The sequence below is a fragment of the Myotis myotis genome, unplaced genomic scaffold, assembly GCF_014108235.1.
Source record: "Myotis myotis isolate mMyoMyo1 unplaced genomic scaffold, mMyoMyo1.p scaffold_m19_p_2, whole genome shotgun sequence".
Lineage (NCBI taxonomy): Eukaryota > Metazoa > Chordata > Mammalia > Chiroptera > Vespertilionidae > Myotis > Myotis myotis.
The window spans coordinates 55,516,982-55,539,164 of record NW_023416324.1 but is presented as its reverse complement, the minus strand read 5'-3'; the positions used below and the strand labels follow the sequence as shown (position 1 = coordinate 55,539,164).

General features: G+C 36.9%; 1 protein-coding gene across 2 annotated transcripts in view; it reads left to right on the top strand.

Annotated features, from left to right (window-relative positions):
• PIGK (phosphatidylinositol glycan anchor biosynthesis class K) overlaps nucleotides 1–22,183 on the top strand; it is a 100,639-nt gene that overhangs the window by 14,387 nt on the left and 64,069 nt on the right. For both annotated transcript variants that reach the window (XM_036349917.1, XM_036349918.1), the window contains exons 4-6: nucleotides 15,109–15,244; nucleotides 17,164–17,275; nucleotides 20,090–20,186. In XM_036349917.1, coding sequence (XP_036205810.1) covers nucleotides 15,109–15,244; nucleotides 17,164–17,275; nucleotides 20,090–20,186 — 345 coding nt within the window. The remainder of the gene's footprint in view (nucleotides 1–15,108; nucleotides 15,245–17,163; nucleotides 17,276–20,089; nucleotides 20,187–22,183) is intronic.

Here is a 22,183-nt window from a genome sequence, read left to right as displayed (position 1 = left end):
GATAGAGGCCTAGTGCATGGGTGGGGACCAGCTGGTTTGCTCTGAAGGGTGTCCCGGATCAGGGTGGGGGTCCCACTGGGGTGCCTGGCCAGCCTGGGTGAGGGGCTGATGGCTGTTTGCAGGCTGGTCACACCCCCTTCAGGGTAGGGGGTCCCTACTGGGGTGCCTGGCCAGCTTGGTTGAGGGGCTGATGGCTGTTTGCAGGCTGGTCAAGTCCCCCCCCCCACAGTGGCTACCCTCACCCCATGGAGGTTTGGCCAGCCTGGGTGAGGGGCTGATGGCTGTTTTCTGGCTGGCCACACCCGCTTTAAGGTGGGGGGTCCCCACTGGGTTGCCCGGCCAGTCTGGGTGAGGGGCTGAGGGTTGTTTTCAGGCTGGCCAAGCCCCCCCCACCCCCCGGCAACGGAAGCTCCCAGCCTCTCCTTTTTTCTTTTTTTTTTTCTTTTTTTAATCTGGGATTTATTTACCTTCTATAATTGAAACTTTGTAGCCTTGAGAGGAGCTCAGAGCCAGCCAAGGCGGGTGGGAGGGAACCTTGGTGTCCTCCATCACCAGGGGCAATGCACTCCTGCTCACTCCAGTTCTGTGGCCACAGCTGGCTGAAAGCAGGTTTCTGGGGTTTATTTACCTTCTATAATTGAAACTTTGTTGCTTTGAGTGGAGCTCAGAGCCAGGAGGCAGGCAGGAAGCTTGGCTTACTCCATCATTGGGACAACCAAGCCTCCTGCTTGCTCCTGCCGGCTGCCATCTTGGTTGGGTTAATTTGCATATAGTTGCTCTGATTGGCTGGCTGGTGGGCGTGGCTTAAGGTGTAGTGAAGGTATGGTCAATTTGCATGTTTGTCTTTTATTAGTGTAGACTAGAGGCCCGGTGCACGACATTCGTGCAGTGGGGGACATGGGGGTCCTTCAGCCCGACCTGCACCCTCTCCAATCTGGGAGTCCTCAGGGGAGCCCTCTCCCATGTGGGAGTTTCTGTCTGTCTTTGCAATCATATGAGCGAATTGTCTGAGACCCTAACTCAGTTTGGTTTGTTGCTTACATAATAATAGAGGCTTTTTTTCCCTTTTGCTTCATTGGTGGAGATTTCCTGGAAGTTTTAGGATATCTTCCCTTTAATTTTTCCTAGACTCTGATTTTACTTATGTCTCTTACCTTTGCTTTCCCTCCATCCCCCACCGCAACAGTAACTTGCTCCAGGCTCATTTTGCTCTAGTGTCTAGGAGATCCGTGTGCCACCAGAACTATGATTCCCAGCATTCCTGGCGCTCCCCACGCACTGGGCTTCCTCTTCCAGTCCTGATGCTGCCACCAAACCTACTATTCTCAGAATTCCTGGTGCTCTCTGAGCTCTTGGTTTTCCCTTCCTGCTCTGTCTCCATCCCGCGGCCTCCCACTCCGCCAAGTCTTCCAAGCTGCCAGCTCTCCCTCTCTGCTCTCTGTCTGGCGGCTTGGGGAGCCAAGTTCCCCAAGCCGCTCCACTCCCTGCTGGCTCTCCCGCTCTGCTCTCCGCCCAGCGGCTTGGGGGGCGCAGCGACCGAGGGAGCCATTTCCCCTCAAGCTGCTGGCTCTCCTGCTCTGCTCTCCTCCCAGTGCCTGTGTATACAGATTAACCCACCATCTTTGTCAGGTTAATTTGCATACTCACTCCTGATTGGCTGGTGGGCATTGCGGAGCGATGGTCAATTTACATGTTTCTCTTTTATTATATAAGATAGATTTCCCAATTCCTACTTTAAGTATCTGTGGGTGGGATGATCTTACGAGGGAATTTTAAATTCATTTCTTTCTATTAGATAGAAGTAGATAAGAGTCTTGCCTAAGACAAGTTAACTTTAACTTTACTCATGCCTTACCTTCCTACTATTTAAGTTCCCTCCAGTGCACTTTTTTATTTTTGGTCTGCTGTTTTAAATTCTTTCTCAAGTAATAAATATTAGAATTATAAATGTGGATTCTGGTAAAATTTTTTTATAAATTAAAAAATTACTAATTGCCTATATTGTTGTTTTTAAAATTACATTGGTAATACAGCTTTTAATGATTGCTTTTTATGCTGATATGGATTAGATGGTATACCAAAGAGGGCATTTTCTAAGGTAGAGCATTAATAAGATATTTCAGCAATTTTTGTGTGTTTTTTCTTACTAATGGAGAAGGGCATGGCTGTTATGGTTCTTTAAAAATAGTTTTGGCTTTTTCTCTAATGAGATCAGCCAAAAGGGACCCCAGTTTTTTTCTCCTCTTTTACCCACCCTGTACCAAACATTCATTATCCACCATAATTCAGCACTATGTTAGAGATTTTATAATGAATTATTTCATTTATTCTTTGAGGCCTTTTTGAGAGATTGTATTTTTTCCTATTTTACATATTAAAAATGATTACTTAGAGTGATTAAATGACTTAACTAAGGTCCATTTACATTAAATAATGAAAATATAACTTGAATCCAGGTCTTTTGCCTGTATGGCTGGAGCATTTCTGTTATATCATAGCTATCTCCTCCCTCCTTAAGAATTTATAACAGTTAATATTTATGTAGTATTTATAATTAGAAAATTAAAAAAATTTCTTTTTATTCTAGGGCATTCCTAAAGAGGTTGGTGTAATTATTCACACTGATCATTTAATACTTTATTAAATTAAAAGTATATATCTACATGATGAATATAATGTTGGGATGTTGTGAAAATTGTTAATATTAGTTTAATAAATATGCCTGGTCGGTGTGGCTTAGTAGTTGAGTATCGACCCATGCATGGAGGTCAGTGGTTCGATTCCCAGTCAGGGGACATGCCTGGATGCAGGCTCCATTCCAGTAGGGGACGTGCAGGAGGCAGCTGATTGATGGGTTGATGTTTTTCCTCTCATTGATGTTTCTATCTCTCTCTCCCTCTCCCTTCCTCTCTAAAATCAATAATAATAAAAAAATTTACAAAACCAACAAAAACCCCCTAAAACTTAAAAAAAGAGTTTAAAATGTATTATAAAAAATAAATATAAGGAATGCCTCTCTTGTTACCATGTTATTTTTTCCATAGTTTTTATTGTTGTCTAAGTATTACTTCATGTTTTATGTACTTCTTGCTTCTTTATTTCATCATGTTTGTAACTGTAATACATGCTTCTGTATTTCAACAGCTTTGTAGCTGTTTATTCTGTCTCTAAAGTCTTTCCCTTCCAACTCATCTTACAGACAGCTGTTAGAATTATCTTTCTCAGACACTGCTTTTGTCTTTTACTCTCACAATCAAGAATCTGCAGTGACTCTCTGTTGCCTCTCCATAAAATCCAAAATTTTCAACCAGCCTTTAGTCATTAACTACAGCTTTGTCAATTCCAATTTACTATGTTCGTTTTTTTTTTGTTTTGACATCTGCTACATAATATTTAGTAACTCCCATTTCTATTTTTTTCACTATCCCACCGATAAAACTTAGAATATCCACTGTCCTGTCCTTTCCTACGCATCTATCTTTCTTTTCTTTGTGTCACTGTGTAGAACTTTGTAGACTACTCTTTACAGGGAGGTAATTGAGTAACTTTTAAAAAAATCATTACAATTATCCTTGGCCGGATGGCTCAGTTAGTTGGAACATTGTCCCATAGCCCAAAAGGTGAGTATGGGAGGCAACCAATCCATCTCTTTCTCTCTCTTCCTCTCTCTCTAAAAATCAATTTTGAAAAGGATATCTTTGGCAGACGATTTAAAAAAAATCATTACAATTAATTTATAAAATTTTCTAAATTATATATTTATAATTTTATTTTATTTTTATTTCATGATTTTGCCTTATTTTTTATGAACAAAAGGACTAGAACTGTAGTAAATGTGCTTTGCAGATTTCAATGTAGTTATTGTCAAGATAATATTACTTCATGCCTTTGAATGTTCTGATTCTTGTCTTCTGTCACTTCTCAACAGTATTTCCTCAGATAAAATGTAAGTAATAATGTTTGAATATGAATACTTAGAATGGTTAAAAACTTGAAATGTGCTCTCAAGTGGAAATAATGACAAAGGTAAAAGGAGCATTTGCACCAGGCTCTCAATGTTTAGGTAATAAGGAGAGCCATTTGCAAGACTAAGAAGATGGTGAAGGGTTTTATGGAGCACAGAGGACATATCTTTATTGATTTGTAAGTAGATAGGAAAGTTTCGGGATGTTGAATAATCTAGATGCTTATTCCTTCATCAGTGATATCCTCTTGTTGAATTGGTCCCTTTAGTATTATGAAGTGTCCCTCCTTATATCTTATTGGCCTTCACTTTGAGATCTATTTCGTCAGCTATAAGTATTGCTACCCCAGCTTTTTTCTTCACTATCAGTCTGTGTGAATCCTTTATTCTGAGGTGGGTGTCTTGTAGACAGCAAATATATGGGTCATGTTTTCTTATCCATTCAGCTACCGTATGTCTTTTAATTGGAGCATTTAGTCCCTTTACGTTTAAGGTTATTATTGGTAGGTACTTGTTTGTAGCCATTTTTATTCTTTAGGCCTATGTTCCTTATTCTCTTTCTATTTCTTCTTTTTATAACAGTCCCTTTAGCATTTCTTGCATTGCTGGCTTGGTGGTAATAAACTCCTTCAGTCTTTTTTTTTTTCTGTGAAGCTCCTGATTTCACCTTCAATTTTAAATGATAGCCTTGCTGGGTATAATATTCTTGGATTCAGTCCCTTGCTTTGCATCACTTTATATATTTCATTCCATTCCCTTCTGGCCTGATGTGTTTCTGTTGAGAAATCAGTTGATAGTCTAATGGGAGATTCCTTGTAGGTAACTTTCTGTCAGTCTTTAAGGTTCTTACTTTGTCATTGTTGTTTGCCAATTTAATTATGTATATTGGTGTGGGTCTTTTTGGTTCATCTTGTTTGGGGCTTTACATACTTCTTGGACTTGTGTGGCTTTTTTCTTTTCAACATCAGAGAATTTTTCTGTCATTATTTCTTCAAACAGGTTTTCTATTTCTTGCTCAGCTTTCTCTCCTTCTGACACCCAATTATGCGGATGTTGTTTAGTTTTACGTTGTCCCAGAGCTCCTTTAGTCTCCCCTCCTGTTTTTTAAGTTTTTTTTTTCCTTTCCCGTTGGTGCTCTGCTTGGGTGTTTTTTTCTACCTTGTCTTCTATCTTGCTGATGCGGTCTTCAGCTTCTTCTAATCTACTGTTAAGCCTTCCATTGTGGTCTTTATTGCAGCTATGTCATTCTTTATTTCCTCTTGATCCCTTTTCATGTTGGGGACATTCTCATTCAGCTCCTTATAATTTTCATAGATTTGTGTGTGTTTGTCATCCAGACATTTGAGCATCCCCTTTTTTGCTGTAATGTTTTAATTGTTTCTATGTCTTAGATCCAACTTCTTTGCTACCCAGTTTTTTTAGGGGTTGGCGTTATGTAGTTGGTGATCTTGGGACCCAGTCGTGCAGTCTCTCAGATCTCCTGAGCTTGGTGATCTAGTGGAGCCCCCTACTTGAAGTATTTGGGTTCTCCTGAAGTAGTTGATTCTTGAATGTTAGTTTCTCATTTGTGGATGAAGTCTTGTCGCGGATTGTCTGGCAATGTGACTTACCCCCGACCTCGTTGTGCAAACTGTTGTGGATGTGATCGTGGTTCTGGCTCTTGTGGAAAGGGTTGCCTGAGGTCTCACTGGTGTGTGCTCACTGTGAGATGCCAGAGTTCCCGGCCTGGGAGGAAGGGGTCTCGGGGCCTGAGGCTCAGGTATTGTGACTTTGGCTGGTGTTGTGTGACTCTTGCTAGGGTCGTGTCACTCTGCAACTCACTATGAGGGTCCTGGAGCTCGTGACGGTTTGAGGCAGCTGTCCTGTAGTCTGCAGTTGAGACAGTGGCACTTTGGCCAGAGTGATTTCCCTCTGCGAATCACGAGGGGTCCAGGAACCAGCAGCTGGGGATATGGAAATCTTGGAGTCTGTGGCTGAAACAGTGTGACCTTTTCCAGGGAAGCGAGTCCTCAGTAACTCACCTAGGGGTCCAGGAGCAGGCAACCGAGAAGGGGAAGTCCCATTTCTGCTTATGGAGCTGTGAGTCCTTGGTTGGTTATGTGTGTCCAGTGGCAACTTACAGGCACCCCAGACCTGCCTGCCTGGGCGGGGGTCTCGGGGGGCGGGGGGGCCTGCGCTCTGAAGCAGCCCGACTGCGGTGTTCGGAGGTCAGCAGCTGAGGTGGTGGAAGTTCCAGTTCCTGTTGTGGGACCGTGAGCTCTGGTTAGGTACATGCGTGCCCAGTGGCGGCTCACAGAGGCACCCAGGAGCTGCCTGCCTGAGTGGCAGGCTTGGGGGGCCCATGCGCTGGAGTGGTGTCACCATGGTGTCTGGGGGCTGGCAGCTAGGGAGAGAGAAGTTCAAGTTTCTACTATGGGAGCTGTGTGCTCTTGGAGGTGGATGTCCTGGGGTCTGCAGCTCTGTGGGCAAGGAAGCATGACTACATTTTTTAGAGAGAGGAAGGGAGAGGGATGGAGGGAGAGAGAAATCAATGAGAGAAATATTGATTGGCTGCCTTCTACAAGCCCCTTACTGGGATCGAGCCCGAAACCCAGGCCTATACCCTGACCAGAAATCAAACCAGTAACCTCTTGGTTCATGGGGTCAATGCTCAACCACTGAGCCAAACCCACTAGGCAGAAACCCACTTCTTTTTTGTAAGGGAGGTGGGAAGAGAAGGGACAAAAGATTGCTTCAAAGAAAAATAATAGCTGGTAAACAATATCTAATGGGTATGGAAAAAGAAGAATTTCAAAAATTTCATGATTAAGCATGAAAGAATCTACCTTTAAAAATATTTACTAAAGAGCATATTCTACATATTCTTCACAAGACAAAAGCAATATCATACTAGAAATATTTAAGAGCTACCCCATCTCCCATTGCTTTTTCTTAGGCCCTACCTATTAAGTTACACCCCCAAATACAAACATTAAATTATCTCTAAAACTATTCTTTTTTGTTTTTTGTTTGGAGACATTAAAATGTACTTCTGTACAACACAGGTTTTCATAATGGAGGTTTTCCATAACAGTACAAAATGAGATTTATATAGAGACATTAAATAATTAATGTATGACTTGGTAAAAAATCTAACAAAAATTAATGGTTGTGCAAATCTGACATATACTGGTATGGGTGTGGGAGATATAGACATAAAGTGAGTAAGCAAATAACTCTATAGGCCCTGCTTTCAATGCTTGAAATGACTGAAGAAATAAACCACATAAGATCTAGAGGATTCATAGTTCCTAGGGTTTTAGTTTTATGATACTAAATATATACAAGTTTTATACTGGATAGTTTGGTATCTACTCTGTCTAAATTTCTTACCTATTGATAAGATTCTGGAATCTATAATAATTAAAGAGTAATATGCTAATTAGACCGGACAGCTGAACAACCTTCCAGATAACCTTCTGGACGAAACCAGGGCTGCGAGGGTCGATCCCCTTGCACGAATTTCATGCATCGGGCCTCTAGTAGAAATAGATTTTAAGAAGACTTTTAACTCAGTATTGCATGATTTTAGTAAAGGTGAACTGGTACAAACGATAAGCATATTTTAAATACAGAATAGCAAGAATCTTTGCTAAGTGTTTGAATGGGTTGGTCATAGCACCAACATAGAGGTTCTGTCAAGCATCTAACCTTGTAAAACTGCTTATCAATGCTCCTATAAAAGCTTATTTAGACTCATTCACCAAGTTAACTTTTTGGTTAGTTTGTACAATAAATTAGGTCATTTCAGAAGTTTCACTTTCAAAACTATACCATCAGACACCCCAGTTTTATTGGCCATTGAAACCTTTGCAGGACAGACTCATTTGAGAGCATACTTCTCGAAGTATATAAACTTCTTGATGTTAAAAGCTCATGCTACTTTTGTCCTATGATCTTTATTGCATCTTCATGTTTCATTCTACCTTCTATTAATGCCAGGGCAACAAGCATGGAGGTCTCCCAGGGCTGCAACATAATGACTATCAGTACAACAACCATGTTCTTCACAAAACGTGATTTTTTTATAAGACTTAACCAGTCATCAACAGTCTGGTTTGGATGGTGGTGCACCTTCATCAGAAACCAGTCAAGAACATGGGTACCTTCTTTTTCCTTAAGAATAGTGTCATACATTGCTTTACATACTCTTACCATTGTGGTAACTCCACACTTCGAAGTTACTCAATAACTTTGTTTAAGGTCTCATTGGTTGTATTGCATATAAAAAGAAATATCATGGGTTTGTATGTGATTTCATGGGAGGCAGTTCATTCAAGCCATGTTAATTTAGTTACAAAAGAATTTAAAAAAGTGAATACAGAAATGATGTAAAGAAACTTCAACACATTCCACTTGAAATTTTCAGTGCTTTGAAGTTGGAAGTATTAAAAAAAAATAAAAATGAACCTCCTAGCAAGAAGCAGATCTTCAGTCGTAACATTGAACAATAGTAAGGAAGTGCACTGAGGCTTAATCCATCTGGGTCAGAACTGGAAAATGCTGTGCATATTTCCACCCAACTCTTCTGTGGACAGGAACTGCTCTTACGTGGCTTTCTGGTGAACTAATAATGAATTTTTACATTTCTCTTGTTCTTGTAAAGGTTATGCTGTGCTTGGCAGTAATCTTCATTGTCCTTCAGAAACTCCATAAATGTGTGATGACAAAAGAGGAATATGTTTACTCATAGAAAATTGCAGCTTAATCATACAGTGGGTACCATGGTGGCAGTGACATAGGTGCAGTGGTTGTAGCCACAAGGCAGGAGGTCCACAGTGGTCAGTTGCAGGGTGGAGGTAGTGTAGGTGTTGACAGAGGCACCAGGCTAATATTAGGTTTTGAAAAATAATTCAATTCCTCAAGCATTCTTAGTCAGATTTTATTGTAATTTAAAAAAGATTTTGGGAAGATTTTTCAGCTTTTAAAGGTAAAAATGGACTTAAAATCTATAACTATAAAATTAAATGATTTGTTTATTTAAAATTTAAGAAGTATTTGTAATGAAGTTTAAAGCATAAATACTATATCTTGGAAATAATGTATGATATAATGCTTGTCATGTGCTTATTTTATTAGTACAGTGCTTAAAATATATCAAGTACTCAATAAATGTTAGTTATCGTATTAAACGAAAACAGATGTGACTTTGAATATATGAGCCTTTAGCTAGCTAGTTGTACCCTCATGTAACATGTGTGCAGCTATGGACTTCCTGTCTCAGCAATGCAGTTTTTTAAATTTTATTTCTAATAATATCAGGTCAAAATATCTGGCATCATATAATCTAGTAATGACATTTGTTTGACATTTGGCAAGTTGAATGTAATTCATAAAATCTTAATTGTCTCGCACCTGCTGCTTCTAGATTTGTTATGATTACCTTCATAGTGCATAGTGGTGAGATTTATTAACTTGGAGGTTCCTCAACACATGAACGAGGAGAAAGAAAAGCCTAAAAGTGAATGACTCTGGCATCAAGCTAATGATGATATAACAAAATTTGTTGCATTTGCTTGGTCCAACAGTCATTAAATTCCTGAAGAAGCAATAATATACAGAGTATTCCTGAATAATTTATGTCAGGGAAAAAAAAGTGACACCTTTGAGTAGAAACCCTGAGATTTATTAGTAGGAGAGCATCAAAGATCCCTTTGGTCCTCAGTTACTGTTCTAGATTGGAATGATGATGTTATTGAAGATAAGCCTGGTGATCCTACCTCTGGTAGCTAAAAATGCTCTACAGTAGTAGCATGGTTTAGAATGTATAGCAATTTTAAGTGAACAGTTTAGAAACATTTGACCAATATAGTACTTTATTTAAATTTCATTCAGTGAAGATTTTTTATTAAGGTAATATCAGTGTATCATAAATGGAAAGTTATCATTTTTTAAATTTCACACTATAATAGTCTATGGCAGTGGTCGATAAACTGCGGCTCACGAGCCACATGCGGCTCTTTGGCCCCTTGAGTGTGGCTCTTCCACAAAATACCACATGTGGGCACACGTACCGTGCAATTGAAAGTTCATGGCCCATGCGCAGAAGTTGGTATTTTGTGGAAGAGCCACACTCAAGGGGCCAAAGAGCCGCATGTGGCTCACAAGCCTCAGTTTGCCAACCACTGGGCTATGGTAATAAAATGTTATTCATTGATATAAAATGTTATTCATCTGTACACACACACACACACACACACACACACACACACACACACGTATATACACTAGAGGCCCAGTGCATGAAAATTCATGCACTGGGTGGGGGGGGGTCCCCTCAACCCAACTGCCCCCTCTCACAGTCTGGGAACCCTCAAGGGATGTCCTACTAACGGCTTAGACCTGCTCCTCTGCAGGAGGCTACAGGCTGATCAGGGGAAGACGCCAGCCCCATCACCCTGCTGTTGCTGCCACTGCCACCTCACAGCCACCAAGATGTTTTCATCAACACGGACTCCAGTCCCTTCACCATGAAAAAATGACAACTTTCTTTAGGCATTTTCAAGATGTCTCTTTCATAGAATATGACATTTCTTTCTTTCTTTCTTTTTTAATCCTCACCTGAGGATATGTTTCCATTGATTTTTAGAGAGCGTGGAAGAGAGAGGGAAAGACAGAGAGAAACATCAGTGTGAGAGGGACACATTAATTGGTTGTCTCCTGCATGAGCCCTGACCCGGGCCCCAGCCAGGGAGGAGCCTTCAACCTAGGTATGTGCCCTTGACCAGAATCGAACCGGGACCCTGTGGTCCGCAGGCTGAGGCTCTATCCACTGAGCCAAACCGGCTAGGGCAGGATATGACATTTCTTAGCCCTTCCAGCAGCAGACCTCTGTTTTATCCTCCAGGAGTGAAGTGGAAAACTCTAGATCACCTTCTTGGATTCTTATTACCCAAGCGAGTGGTGTGCCGCAAGCTTAGCCAATGAGCCGTCAGAAAAGGTGTTTCTTGTGCAGCTTGCGCGCAGAGATGGGACTTCTGGCGTGCAGTGGCTGCCAGGCCCTCTCTCTCTGGCCTTTCACAGCTGCGACAAAGGCCCTCTTTTCTCTCTCCGACCCTTTGCAACCACAGCGACTTTGTTGGGATGGACTTCCGGAAGATGTCCAGTCTAATTAGCATATTACCCTTTTATTAGTATAGATAAACACACATATATAGACACATATATATAGACATATATAACCACTGGTTACTGGTTCCTGATTGGGCCAAGGAAAAATTTCAGGGAGGTGTGAAAGAGTCCTAGCAGTCCTGATGCAGGGCTTACCTGTTCCTTCAATGTTGGCAAACATGATAATAGGAAAGTATTTATTTTAGACCATTTTCCTCCCACATATGTTTCTTTTTTGATAAGTTTTAAACTTTCATTTTTATATTTATGATCATTAAAATCTATATAAGCATGATCAAAGTATTCTATCTAGATTATATCCAAGAGTGGTGAGGGAAGACAGTATTAGCACTTTCTTATTTTATCTGTAAAAGGAAAGAAACTATGCTTCACTGATATTTATTATATATATTTAAAGTAGCAAATACTTAAGTCTTAGCAATCAGTGTAAATATATATATACACACACACACATATATATATACACATATGTATATACAGTATATATGTGTGTGTAAATATATATATATATTTATACACATATATACACATACATATATATACTGTATATACATATATGTATATATGTATATATATTTACACACATATATACTGTATATACATATATATGTGTATATATATGTGTGTGTGTGTATATATATATTTACACTGATTGCTAAGACTTAAGTATTTGCTACTTTAAATATATATAATAGACTTAAGTATATATAAGTATATATAAGTGTATATATATATATATATATATATATATATATCTCCATCCATCCATCCTATATAATAAAAGGCTAATGTGCAAATTGCCCCCACGGGAGTTTGATTGACCAGGAGTTTGACCGCTTGCTATGATGTGCGCTGACCACCAGGGGGCAGTGTGGAACGAAGGAAGGCCCCTGCTGGCAGCTGGCAGCCAGGGGAAGGAAGGCCCTGATCGGCCCTGATCACTGGCCAGGCCTAGGGACCCTACCCATGCATGAATTTCGTGCACTGAGCCTCTAGTATATATAGGTATGCATATATATGTTTGTCTTCACATTCTTTTCTTTTACTGGAATACATGATTTTAAAAAATGTAAAAACTACCTATGTAAATAACCACTATGTATTGTTTGTATTCAAACCCACTTTGAACTTCATATAACTTCAGTGCTCACTTTTTCTTTTGGTTTTGTGTTAAGAGAAAGCCATATTACCATATGCTTTGTTTTGCGATGTAGCTTTTGCGGGGACTTGATTAAAGTGTGGAAATTGAGTCATTACACCTGATAGTATAAGATTGCCAATCTGTAAGAATATCATATTCTTGTATCGATTGGATATATTTGAGGGATTCTGTCTTAATTTTAATAAGAAACAACTACCTATTACTTATAGGTGTGTAGTAGTATGTTTTCAGTGTAGATTGTTTTGGTCTTAATTCCAGCAGTTATTTTATACCCACTCAGTGAAGACTTAAATAACTGAAATAACTGCTGTGATGCTAACTTGATATGCAAGAGGAAAAGACACTATGGAGTCAAGATAGATCTCATGATAACTGGTGTTCAAAGAATGTTTATTGGCCAAGGCGTAGTTAAATATAACTACTGAAAAGTAAACAGTCTGGAAGTTATGAATTGCATTTTGTACAACATGTTTTTTGTGAACAGACTTCTCATATCATCAAATCATATTGTAGTGTGGATGTCAAAATATAGAAAAATATGAACTGTAAAGCCAGGCCTGATGTTATCTCTTTCTCCGTTTAAATATAACAGTAGCCATTTAGTTTTAGCAAAATAACATCATCCTTCAAGTGGAATTAATGTTTTTAGAGTAGTATTAGTTTGGTAGTTTTATTGGTTTAATTTATAATTTTATATTTATTTATAGTTTTATAAGAACTATAAACCTAAGGAGTTAACTTTCATGTATATATGTAAGTATTATTATACAAACAATTTAACACTTGGACCAAGTGAGAATTTTTTTCCTCTTGGAAAACAGTTCTGAATTGAACATTTCTTAAGTTTTAGAAACAGTGAACAGAGTGTGTGGTTGGACTTCTACACCTTTGAAATTCAGTCTGTTTTCTGTCCAGTTTTCCATTTACTATCCACAAACGTAATGATTTTTAAATGATGTATTGATTATGTTAACATAGGGTTATTGTGCTTATACTGAGGCTCAAAAGCATTTGGAGGAAAACCTGAAACTAATATAATGTTATATGTCACCTGTAATTGAAAAATAGATTTAAAAATTTTAGGAAAAATATTGATTGAATTTATAATTTGAAGCTGAAATTATTACTTTTTTATGATACTGACATTGAGTAGATATTGAATCTTAAACCAAAAACATGGCCTGAAGAAATACTTTTTATTTTCACACTGAGATTGGGAAGTCAGTTCAGTATTGTTTAATGGTGGCTTTTAATAAAAATATCTGATTAATAATCACTTAATATAAGCTAATCATCTTACATAATTAACATTGTAAGATATATTTTCCATTTTAAAAGGAATAACTTTCATCATTTTGTGAATATGAATCAGTAACAGCTGAAGATCTGATCTTTGAATGTGGTGGAGTTGGAACCCTTTCAAAATATAAACCTAGCCAATTTTCAAGAAAAATCAAAATGATTCAGTTTTGAACTTTAATGTATTTGGAACATATGCAGCAGAACATTTTCTTCTTGTTATCTCCTGCCAAACTAGTTGCATATGCCAAATTAATCTTTCCCTTATGTTTGGGAAGCTCAAGTACAAGGTAGAATTAATAATTGATGTCCAGCAGTTTTAATGGTAAGATAAAGATAAGTATTTAAGAGAAATTTTTTAATTTTCTCTTAAAGAAAGTATATGCAAAAATGAAAATATTTCATTCACTTGGTGAATATTAATTGAATACCTACTATATACCAGGCTGTATTACTGATGGTTACAGTGGTGAACCAGGGTAGATAAAGCCCTGCCCTCAGAGAGTTTGTAATCTAATGGGGGTGGTGGTGGGAGATGATAGGGATTCAGATTCATAAATCACCTGTAGAAAATAAAATACATAATGAGAATAGAATATCTAAGCTGAGGTTGAAATGATATGAAGATTTGGGAGAAGAGAAGCCTAAATTTGGTTGGTAGCCCCTGAAATGGGAAAGGCTTGGCATATTCGTAGGACAGAAAGGTCAGTGTAGAAGATGGAACGTGGTGGATGGTAGCGGCCAAACAAAGCTAGAGAGATAGAGATCACATTAATTGAGCTTTTTAGACCATGTAAGGAGTTTTGATTTTCCTCTAATTATAGTGGCGAGTCCTTGGAGGGTTTTAAGTAAGAAAGTTTAATGTTTTGACTTATTTAAGGAAGATCACCCTGGTGGCTATAAGGAGAATGGACTGTAAAAAGGTGAGAATGGAAGCAGGAAGCCAGGGGGGAGCTATTCTAGTGCCGTCCAATCACGAGTTGATGGTGGCTGGTACTGGGGAGCTGGAGCTAGTGAAGAGTGATTGGGTAGGAGATGTAATCCTGTGATACACTGATCGCACTTGCTTCTGGATTGCGTGTTTTCATATTTAAGCATTTGTGCTTCTGACAGTCAAATTGTTTGGAATATCATAGTTTAACATGAACTGTGTAAGTCCTGAGAATGTCACATATTACTAATTTATTTTTAAATGTTTGGGGAGGACAGTGTGGTTCCTACAGCTTCCTCTTGCTATATGGCATAAAGTACACTCTGTTGGGAAAAAATTTAAATTAGTAACTTCAAATTCTGCAGATAAATTCATGCCAGATTGCTCTAATTTCTCTATTTTAAAACTTACACTACATAAGGATATGAAAAAATAATTCTTTTAAGAATGTAATCAATGATTTCAAGTTATTTTTAATGAAGGAAAGAATGAAAACAATGCCACATGACATAAAGAAAAAGCATCTGTTTTTAACTTTTTGGTTTTATTTAAATAATATGTTTTCTGGAATTTTTTTTCTAGCCACATTGTTCTGATGCTTGCAGATGATATGGCCTGCAACCCTAGGAATCCCAAGCCAGCTACAGTATTTAGTCACAAGAATATGGAACTAAATGTATATGGAGATGATGTGGAAGTAGATTATAGAAGTTATGAGGTAAATTTTTAATTTAGCAACATTTTTGAAATGCAGTTATTGTTACTCTTAAGTTCTAAAATAGTGGTAGAATAAAATAGTATTGCTCTTTGTCTCCAAACTTTGTACATAATAGTTATTTAAGCCTTGATATAATTCTGTCTCTAGAGTTCATATTAAGGAAACAATATATAAGTAAAACTATCAGAACATGAATATTTTAAATATGTATTTAGGACAAAATAATTTTATCTTTGTTTTTATGAGAGCATTTTAGTGAGGTTTCATATATTAACTTTCCTTTACAGTAAATGTATTATTTGTTTTTCATATTTGATCAAAAATTTTAAGTTTTATATTTTTAGTAAATATATTAATTGTGGAAAAATTAAAATGACTAACAAAAACTCACCCATATTTCTACTTCTTAGAGGTAACCACTTTTAATATGCTTCTAGTGTTTTTATGCATATATGATTAAAAATAAAAATGTAAACTTGAATAGTGGCACTATACTATATTTTCTCTCTTGAAATGTCATTTTAAGTTTAATAGATTGTTGCCCAGCTGGCATGACTCAGTGGTTGAGCATTGACCTATGAACCAGGAGGTCATGGTTCTATTCCCTGTCAGGCTACATGCCCAGGTTGTGGGCTTAATCCCCAGTGTGGGGCCTACCAGAGGCAGCCAATCAATGATTCTCTCTCATCATTGATGTTTCTCTCTCTCCCTTTCTCTTCTTCTCTGAAATTAATAATAAAAAAAGGTTGTGAATATGTTTAAAATTTGAAGTGTTCTTTGCTGAAGTTTTCCTCAATAATCCTTCTTTTACTAAGTCTACCAAAAGTAAGACACAATGTGCTGTATTCCCAGAATTGTTTTGAAGCAATTTTAAAAGCATATCTATGTCCTTCCAGGCTGTAAACTACTTGAGGACATGACTTATATATTACCTATCTTATATCTAGCAAGTACCTTTAGCCCTTTAAAGACTTTAAAGAATATTTGTTGAATGATTAAATGTATATAAATGTTGGACTTTCTATTTGTTTATTTAGTCATTATAAAATGTAGAACAGAATTTTTCCTTCCTTTTTAGCCAATAAGACATCCTATTAAAACACTTAAAAATTTGCTGTCTTCTGGGATAAATTTAAACCAAAGAGCTTACACACACACACACACACACACACACACACTATGATCTAGAGAAAAGCCAAACAAAAAAGCTAGAAAGATTTTTCTGCTTTTTAAATTTAGATCTGTATAATATAACTTTAAATTAGCATTACATTCTCCATGACTTTAAATATGCTTTCAAAGAATCCCAGAGGTGCAGAGATTCCAGGTTGGGAAATCTGGTTTAAAGTGGCATGAATTTTTTACATGTTAAAGATATTCTTCGTGAAATTTAACAAAATGCACTAAAAAATCAAAGATACATAACTTGGGGATTATTCATGGACCGATCCATATGGTTTTATTTTTATGATTTATGGACCTGTCTTTCATGGTTGAACTAGAACTGACAGAAGTAGTTGCCCATATTAACTGCAATAGTTATATAGCTGAATTTATTCACAAGTTTCTATATATATTTTTTTAAATCTTCCTAAAGAATTGCCTATGAAGCCAGATTTATAAAATTCTTGGCAATACTTTGCATAGCTTTTAAGTTTTAAATTTAGAATTAACTTTTCTCCCCCTCCAAGTAGTTTTTGTTAGTTTTTTTTAAATGAAGGCAGTTATTTTGAGGTGCATATTTAAATTAATATATTTTTAGTTTATTTTTCTTTGTGTTTATTTTCAATTTATATTGAGTAATACATAGAGAAAGGAGAAAGAATGTTTTTTTAAGTAAAAAAAAATCAGGTTTCCCTATGTTCTATTTTATCTGATTTCTCTCTCTCTCTCTCTCTCTCTCTCTCTCTCTCTCTCAGGTAACTGTGGAGAATTTTTTACGGGTATTAACTGGGAGGATCCCACCTAGTACTCCTCGGTCAAAACGTCTTCTTTCTGATGATAGGAGCAATATTCTTATTTATATGACAGGTAATTTGAATTTAGATATTTAATAATAGACTATATTGCTACTCTTTTTAATAAGAAATTTGCATGGAAAGAAATTTAAACAACTTAAATGATATTTTGGTTAAAATAGTTGATTTGTTATACAGTTCCCTCTGTTATATAGTTCTCATAATATATAACAACTTGAAATAATATTTAAGAACAGTGTAACGTTTTGTGTTGTCCCTTAGTTTCTTATTTCTCTTCTTTTTACTATTACCTTGGTAAAGCTTCTTATGTTTTACTTAATATCCTGCTTTAGCCTCCTTGCCTTCAGTTTTGTCTCCTATTAATTGTCCTACTGAAGTATTTAATAGAAATTGCAAATCTATCCCTCCTCTTCTTAAACCTCTGGTTTCCAATGATGGAGTCTCAAATATTAGTGTGTATGAGGATTACCTAAATGCAGATACTTAGGCCTTTTCCTAAAATCCTGATTTAGTTTTGCTCCAGAGTGTGGCTCATGAAACTGCATTTTTAATATAGTTCCCCAGGATGAGTTGCTGTAGTCTTTTGTCTATACATTGAGTGCTGTTGTAAAGTCCTCCATAATATAGTTATATTATTTGTGGAGTTATACTATATGTAATATATAATTAATATAATTTAGTTAATATTATTACTTATTTAATTTTAGTTCTTATACTTTTTCTAATTCCCTTCCAAGCATTGGACTATTTCTGTTCTCAGATTGTTTGCTTATGCTTATTGCCTTTGCTTATTGATGTCTTCTCAGTTCACTTTGCCTACCTGATTATTCCTTAACGTTTTAGTCTCAGTGATTTTCCTTTCTAAGTCTAGGGTGACCTATGTTTTCAATTGCTTGCAGCAGTTTTAGTTTACACCTGTTGTCCCAATGTAATTAACAGTGCCTCCTTTCTTCCTCAGAAGTGTCCTGGTATGTCCTGGTATTGCCCTAAGATACTTCTCATCTCCATGGCTGGTGTAGGCTCTTTTCTTTGTACTCCCATATTAATCTGCAGTTTCTATTTTAGCATTTAAGTTACGATTACTTTTTTGTCTGGATATTTATTGACTTTATTACATTTTGAACTCCAAGGTGTCAATGATGATGTATTTTTCACCTTTTTATCACCAGTGCCCTGTCTTATAGTAGTATTCAGTAAATATGAATGTTGATCTGTTGTCATTTAAACATTTTTTTCAGGGACATTCCATTAAGCTGATGATAAAACAGGTGCAGAATGATTCTTAGATGTCACAGAAAGGCTGTTACTGACCCCTACTTAGCAGTTTCCTTTTATTTATCTATCACTCTGCATTTATTTACAGCTTTTAAAATGCAATCAATTTATAAACCTTATAAATGAACTCAGCAGAGTTAATGAAGTCAGGAAAATTTTAATTTTAGTTTATTTAAGTTACAAGAAATTTTAAAGGCTGTGTGGCAAATGGGACGAAGTATAGTCTTGTAGCTTAGCTTTATTTGTTACACCAAACTAGAGGTTTTACAACAATTTTTTTTTCTGAGTTGATTGAAATGGAAGAAATTCCAGTAATCTAAAATAGGATTTTGTAAACGATGGTCCAGGAAAGGGCCCCCTGTTTTGAAAATCAAGTGTTAGTGGAACATAGTCGCATCCATTTGTTTTACATGTTTTCTATGACTGCTTTTACACTACAATAGCAGAGTCCTGATGACCCACAAACCTGTAACATTTACTACCTGGCCCTTTACAGAAGGAGTTTGCTGACCCATGGAAGAAGATAGGAGGGTTGCTAATTATAATATGGTGATAAAACTGATAATAGCTAGTATTTACTGAGGCTTACTATACCTAAGGTAGTATTCTAAACCACTGTGTGTAGTTCATTTCATCCTCACAGCAACCGAAGGTGCTGATATTTAGAATTGATATAGGGTTGTGTGGGTTGTGCACTTCACTTAAGTGTTTGGGTAGGGAGGTGAGTGGCAGCTAAAATTCAGTAAATCTTTACACTTACTAAGCTGTGTGCCCTGCCATAGAGTTGTCTAATGGGAAGGAGTAGTATTTTCCCCCCACAAAGGCATACCCACTAACCACTTCTGAGCTCACAGGACTGCATATATTCAGAGAGGCAGTAAAATAGAAAACTTTTTCTATTTTGCTGCCCAGTGGGAGGTGCCTTTATAAAATCTGTAGCTATGAAGGCATGCTAATGAAGGTCTTACTGACATATTTCTCACTTTACAGCTGAAGAAACTGAGGCATAGAAAGATTAAGTGATTTAAGATAACAGTCATTAAGTGGATAAGCTGTTGTTAGAATCCAGACAGATTGAGTCTTTAATTCATTCTAAATGTCAGAATCTTCTGGTCAACTCTCCAGGGTGGAATTTGATACTTGTAAAAACATCACTTTTTAAGTGAGAACTACACTTTCTAGTAGTAAAGCATTCCAAGTATACACTGTGAATAGTGCTGGCATACCATGAGACTTGCTAGTATCTTCTACTTCTTGCTCACCACACGTGTTTGCTCAGTGTATGAGAAATTTTCATATTTGGAAACTCATTTCTGACCTAATAATGGAGCCAATGAGAAAATGTAAATGTGCTTTTCTATAATTGAATGATAGAAAAACTCTTAGAGATATTATATCTACTATTTTTATGTCTATCATTGTTCTCTTTGTAATTGGTATAAAATTAACTTTCACAGTATTTTTTACTTTAGAGTATGTAATAACAAATAATATTAAAGATTGCCATGAAAGAAATAAATATTTATATCTGGATATATGTGGTTTGCATTTAAAAATGTGTCTGTTTGATCTTTTTGCCTCTTCCTATAAGGACATGGTGGCAATGGTTTCTTGAAATTTCAAGATTCTGAAGAAATTACCAACATAGAACTTGCAGATGCTTTTGAACAAATGTGGCAGAAAAGACGGTAATTAGCAAATAACTACTTTTCACAAGATAAATTGGTACCTAATTTTTCCATGATTAGTAGATCTGTAGATCCTACTTTATGAGATTTTTAATTTATTTGAATCATTTCTTTTAGATTTATGTTTGTTATTTCTAGTGAATGGAGTTATTTTTAGAAGAAAAAATTCAGAGTTATTGAAGAACATGGAAAAAAGTTAACCTTTCAACATCACAGCTCTTATTATTTAACCATCTTTTCGAGGAGCTAAGAGTCCCACTAACAACGTTCCCCATTATGTAGGGGGATTATGAACAGATATTCATTTTCCACCTTGTGCCTAATCTTACTTTTTGCACATTCTCTGGCCCTCCGTGTGATAACAATATATTACTATTTGGAAAAAAAATGTTGAAATTACCATTAGCCTAAAATTTGTAACGACTCATTACGATGATATATTGTTATTAATCTAATGCTAAGCATCCCTTTAGTGGAAAGTTGTTATATGAACTTATTGAGTGAATTTAAAATAGAACAGTGTGGTGATGGCCAGAAGGAAGCGGGGAGCAGGACTGGATGGAGTGGGCAAAGGGAGGAAAATGGGGACATCTGTAATAGTGTCAACAATAAAAATAAAGTTAAAAAATAGCCATAGCACTGCTTTTAACTTGGTTACCCACAAGAAACACCTATGGGTACCTTTTAAACATATGGCACAGAGGGGAATGTGATGCTTATTTTGCCTTGAAAGGGTTAAAAATATAGTAGAAGAGAATACACAACTACGCTACAAATTAAATATTATAAATATTGAATTATAAGCACAAGCAGAATATATGGAAGTATTGAGGAGGAAGATTTTGCTAGTTATTGGTTTTATCTTATTCATAGTTTACATTTATTGAATGCATAGTAGGTGCTGGGCATTGTGTGATTAAGTTTTAATAACAGCTCCATGAAGTAGCTACTTTTATTGTTCCTGCTTTTTATAAATGATTAAATTGAGCTAAACAGATTAAGTAACTTGCCATGCTTTACACAACTAGAAAGTGCCAGCACTAGGATCCATGCCCAGGTGATGCAATATTGTACTGCTTCACGTAACCTTAGAAGTTTCTGATCCTCAGGGGCCTCCACTGAGTTTGTCTCAGAAGAAATGTTATATTAATTGTACCTTCTATCACCTGCTTAGATATTGTGGTTCAAGATTACATACTTTTGCCTGGCCGGCTTGGCTCAATGGTTGAGCATCAACCTATGAACCAGGAGGTCACGGTTCGATTCCTGGTCAGGGCACATGCCCAGTTGTGGGCTCGGTTCCCAGTATAGGGTGTGCAGAAAGCAGCCAATCAGTGATTCTCTGTCATCATTGATGTTTCTATCTCTCTCTCCCTCTCCCTACCTTTCTGAAATCAATAAAAAAATTAAAAAACAAAGATTACATACTTTCTTTTCTAGGTGCAATGTTAGCTATTTGCCTAGATCCAGTGTCTGCAATAAACCTCTGAGAAAACGTATCTGCTCCCTACTTTCACTTTCACCAGTGAGGCAGCTCATTCTAAAATATATAGCTTATTATGTTTATTCTTTCACTTAAAAAAAGCCTTTGGTGGCTTCTTCAAATTTATAGGATAGGACCCAGACTTTATATTGGATACTTTATTTACAGATTGACCTAACCTAACCTTTTTGAAATGAATTTCCCTCCATTTATCCAAATTACTTTAAATCTGAGCTATATAGTATTATTCTCCAATTTCCCCAAACATTTATACTTATTCACATGTATGTGCCTTAGCACAAGCGTTTTCTTTCTTTGCTGGACACAATAACACTCACTCGTCACTGCCCATGTCCGACATCACCTTTTCCTGACCTGCCTTTACAGTTCTCTCTGTTCCTTTCTCAGTGCTCTTACTTTGAGCTTTGACTTTGACTTTCCTAAGCAATATGAGGGCAGGGACTGTTGTATTTCCAGCTTAGTATCAGGCACACTGTAGGCTCTCAATAAATAT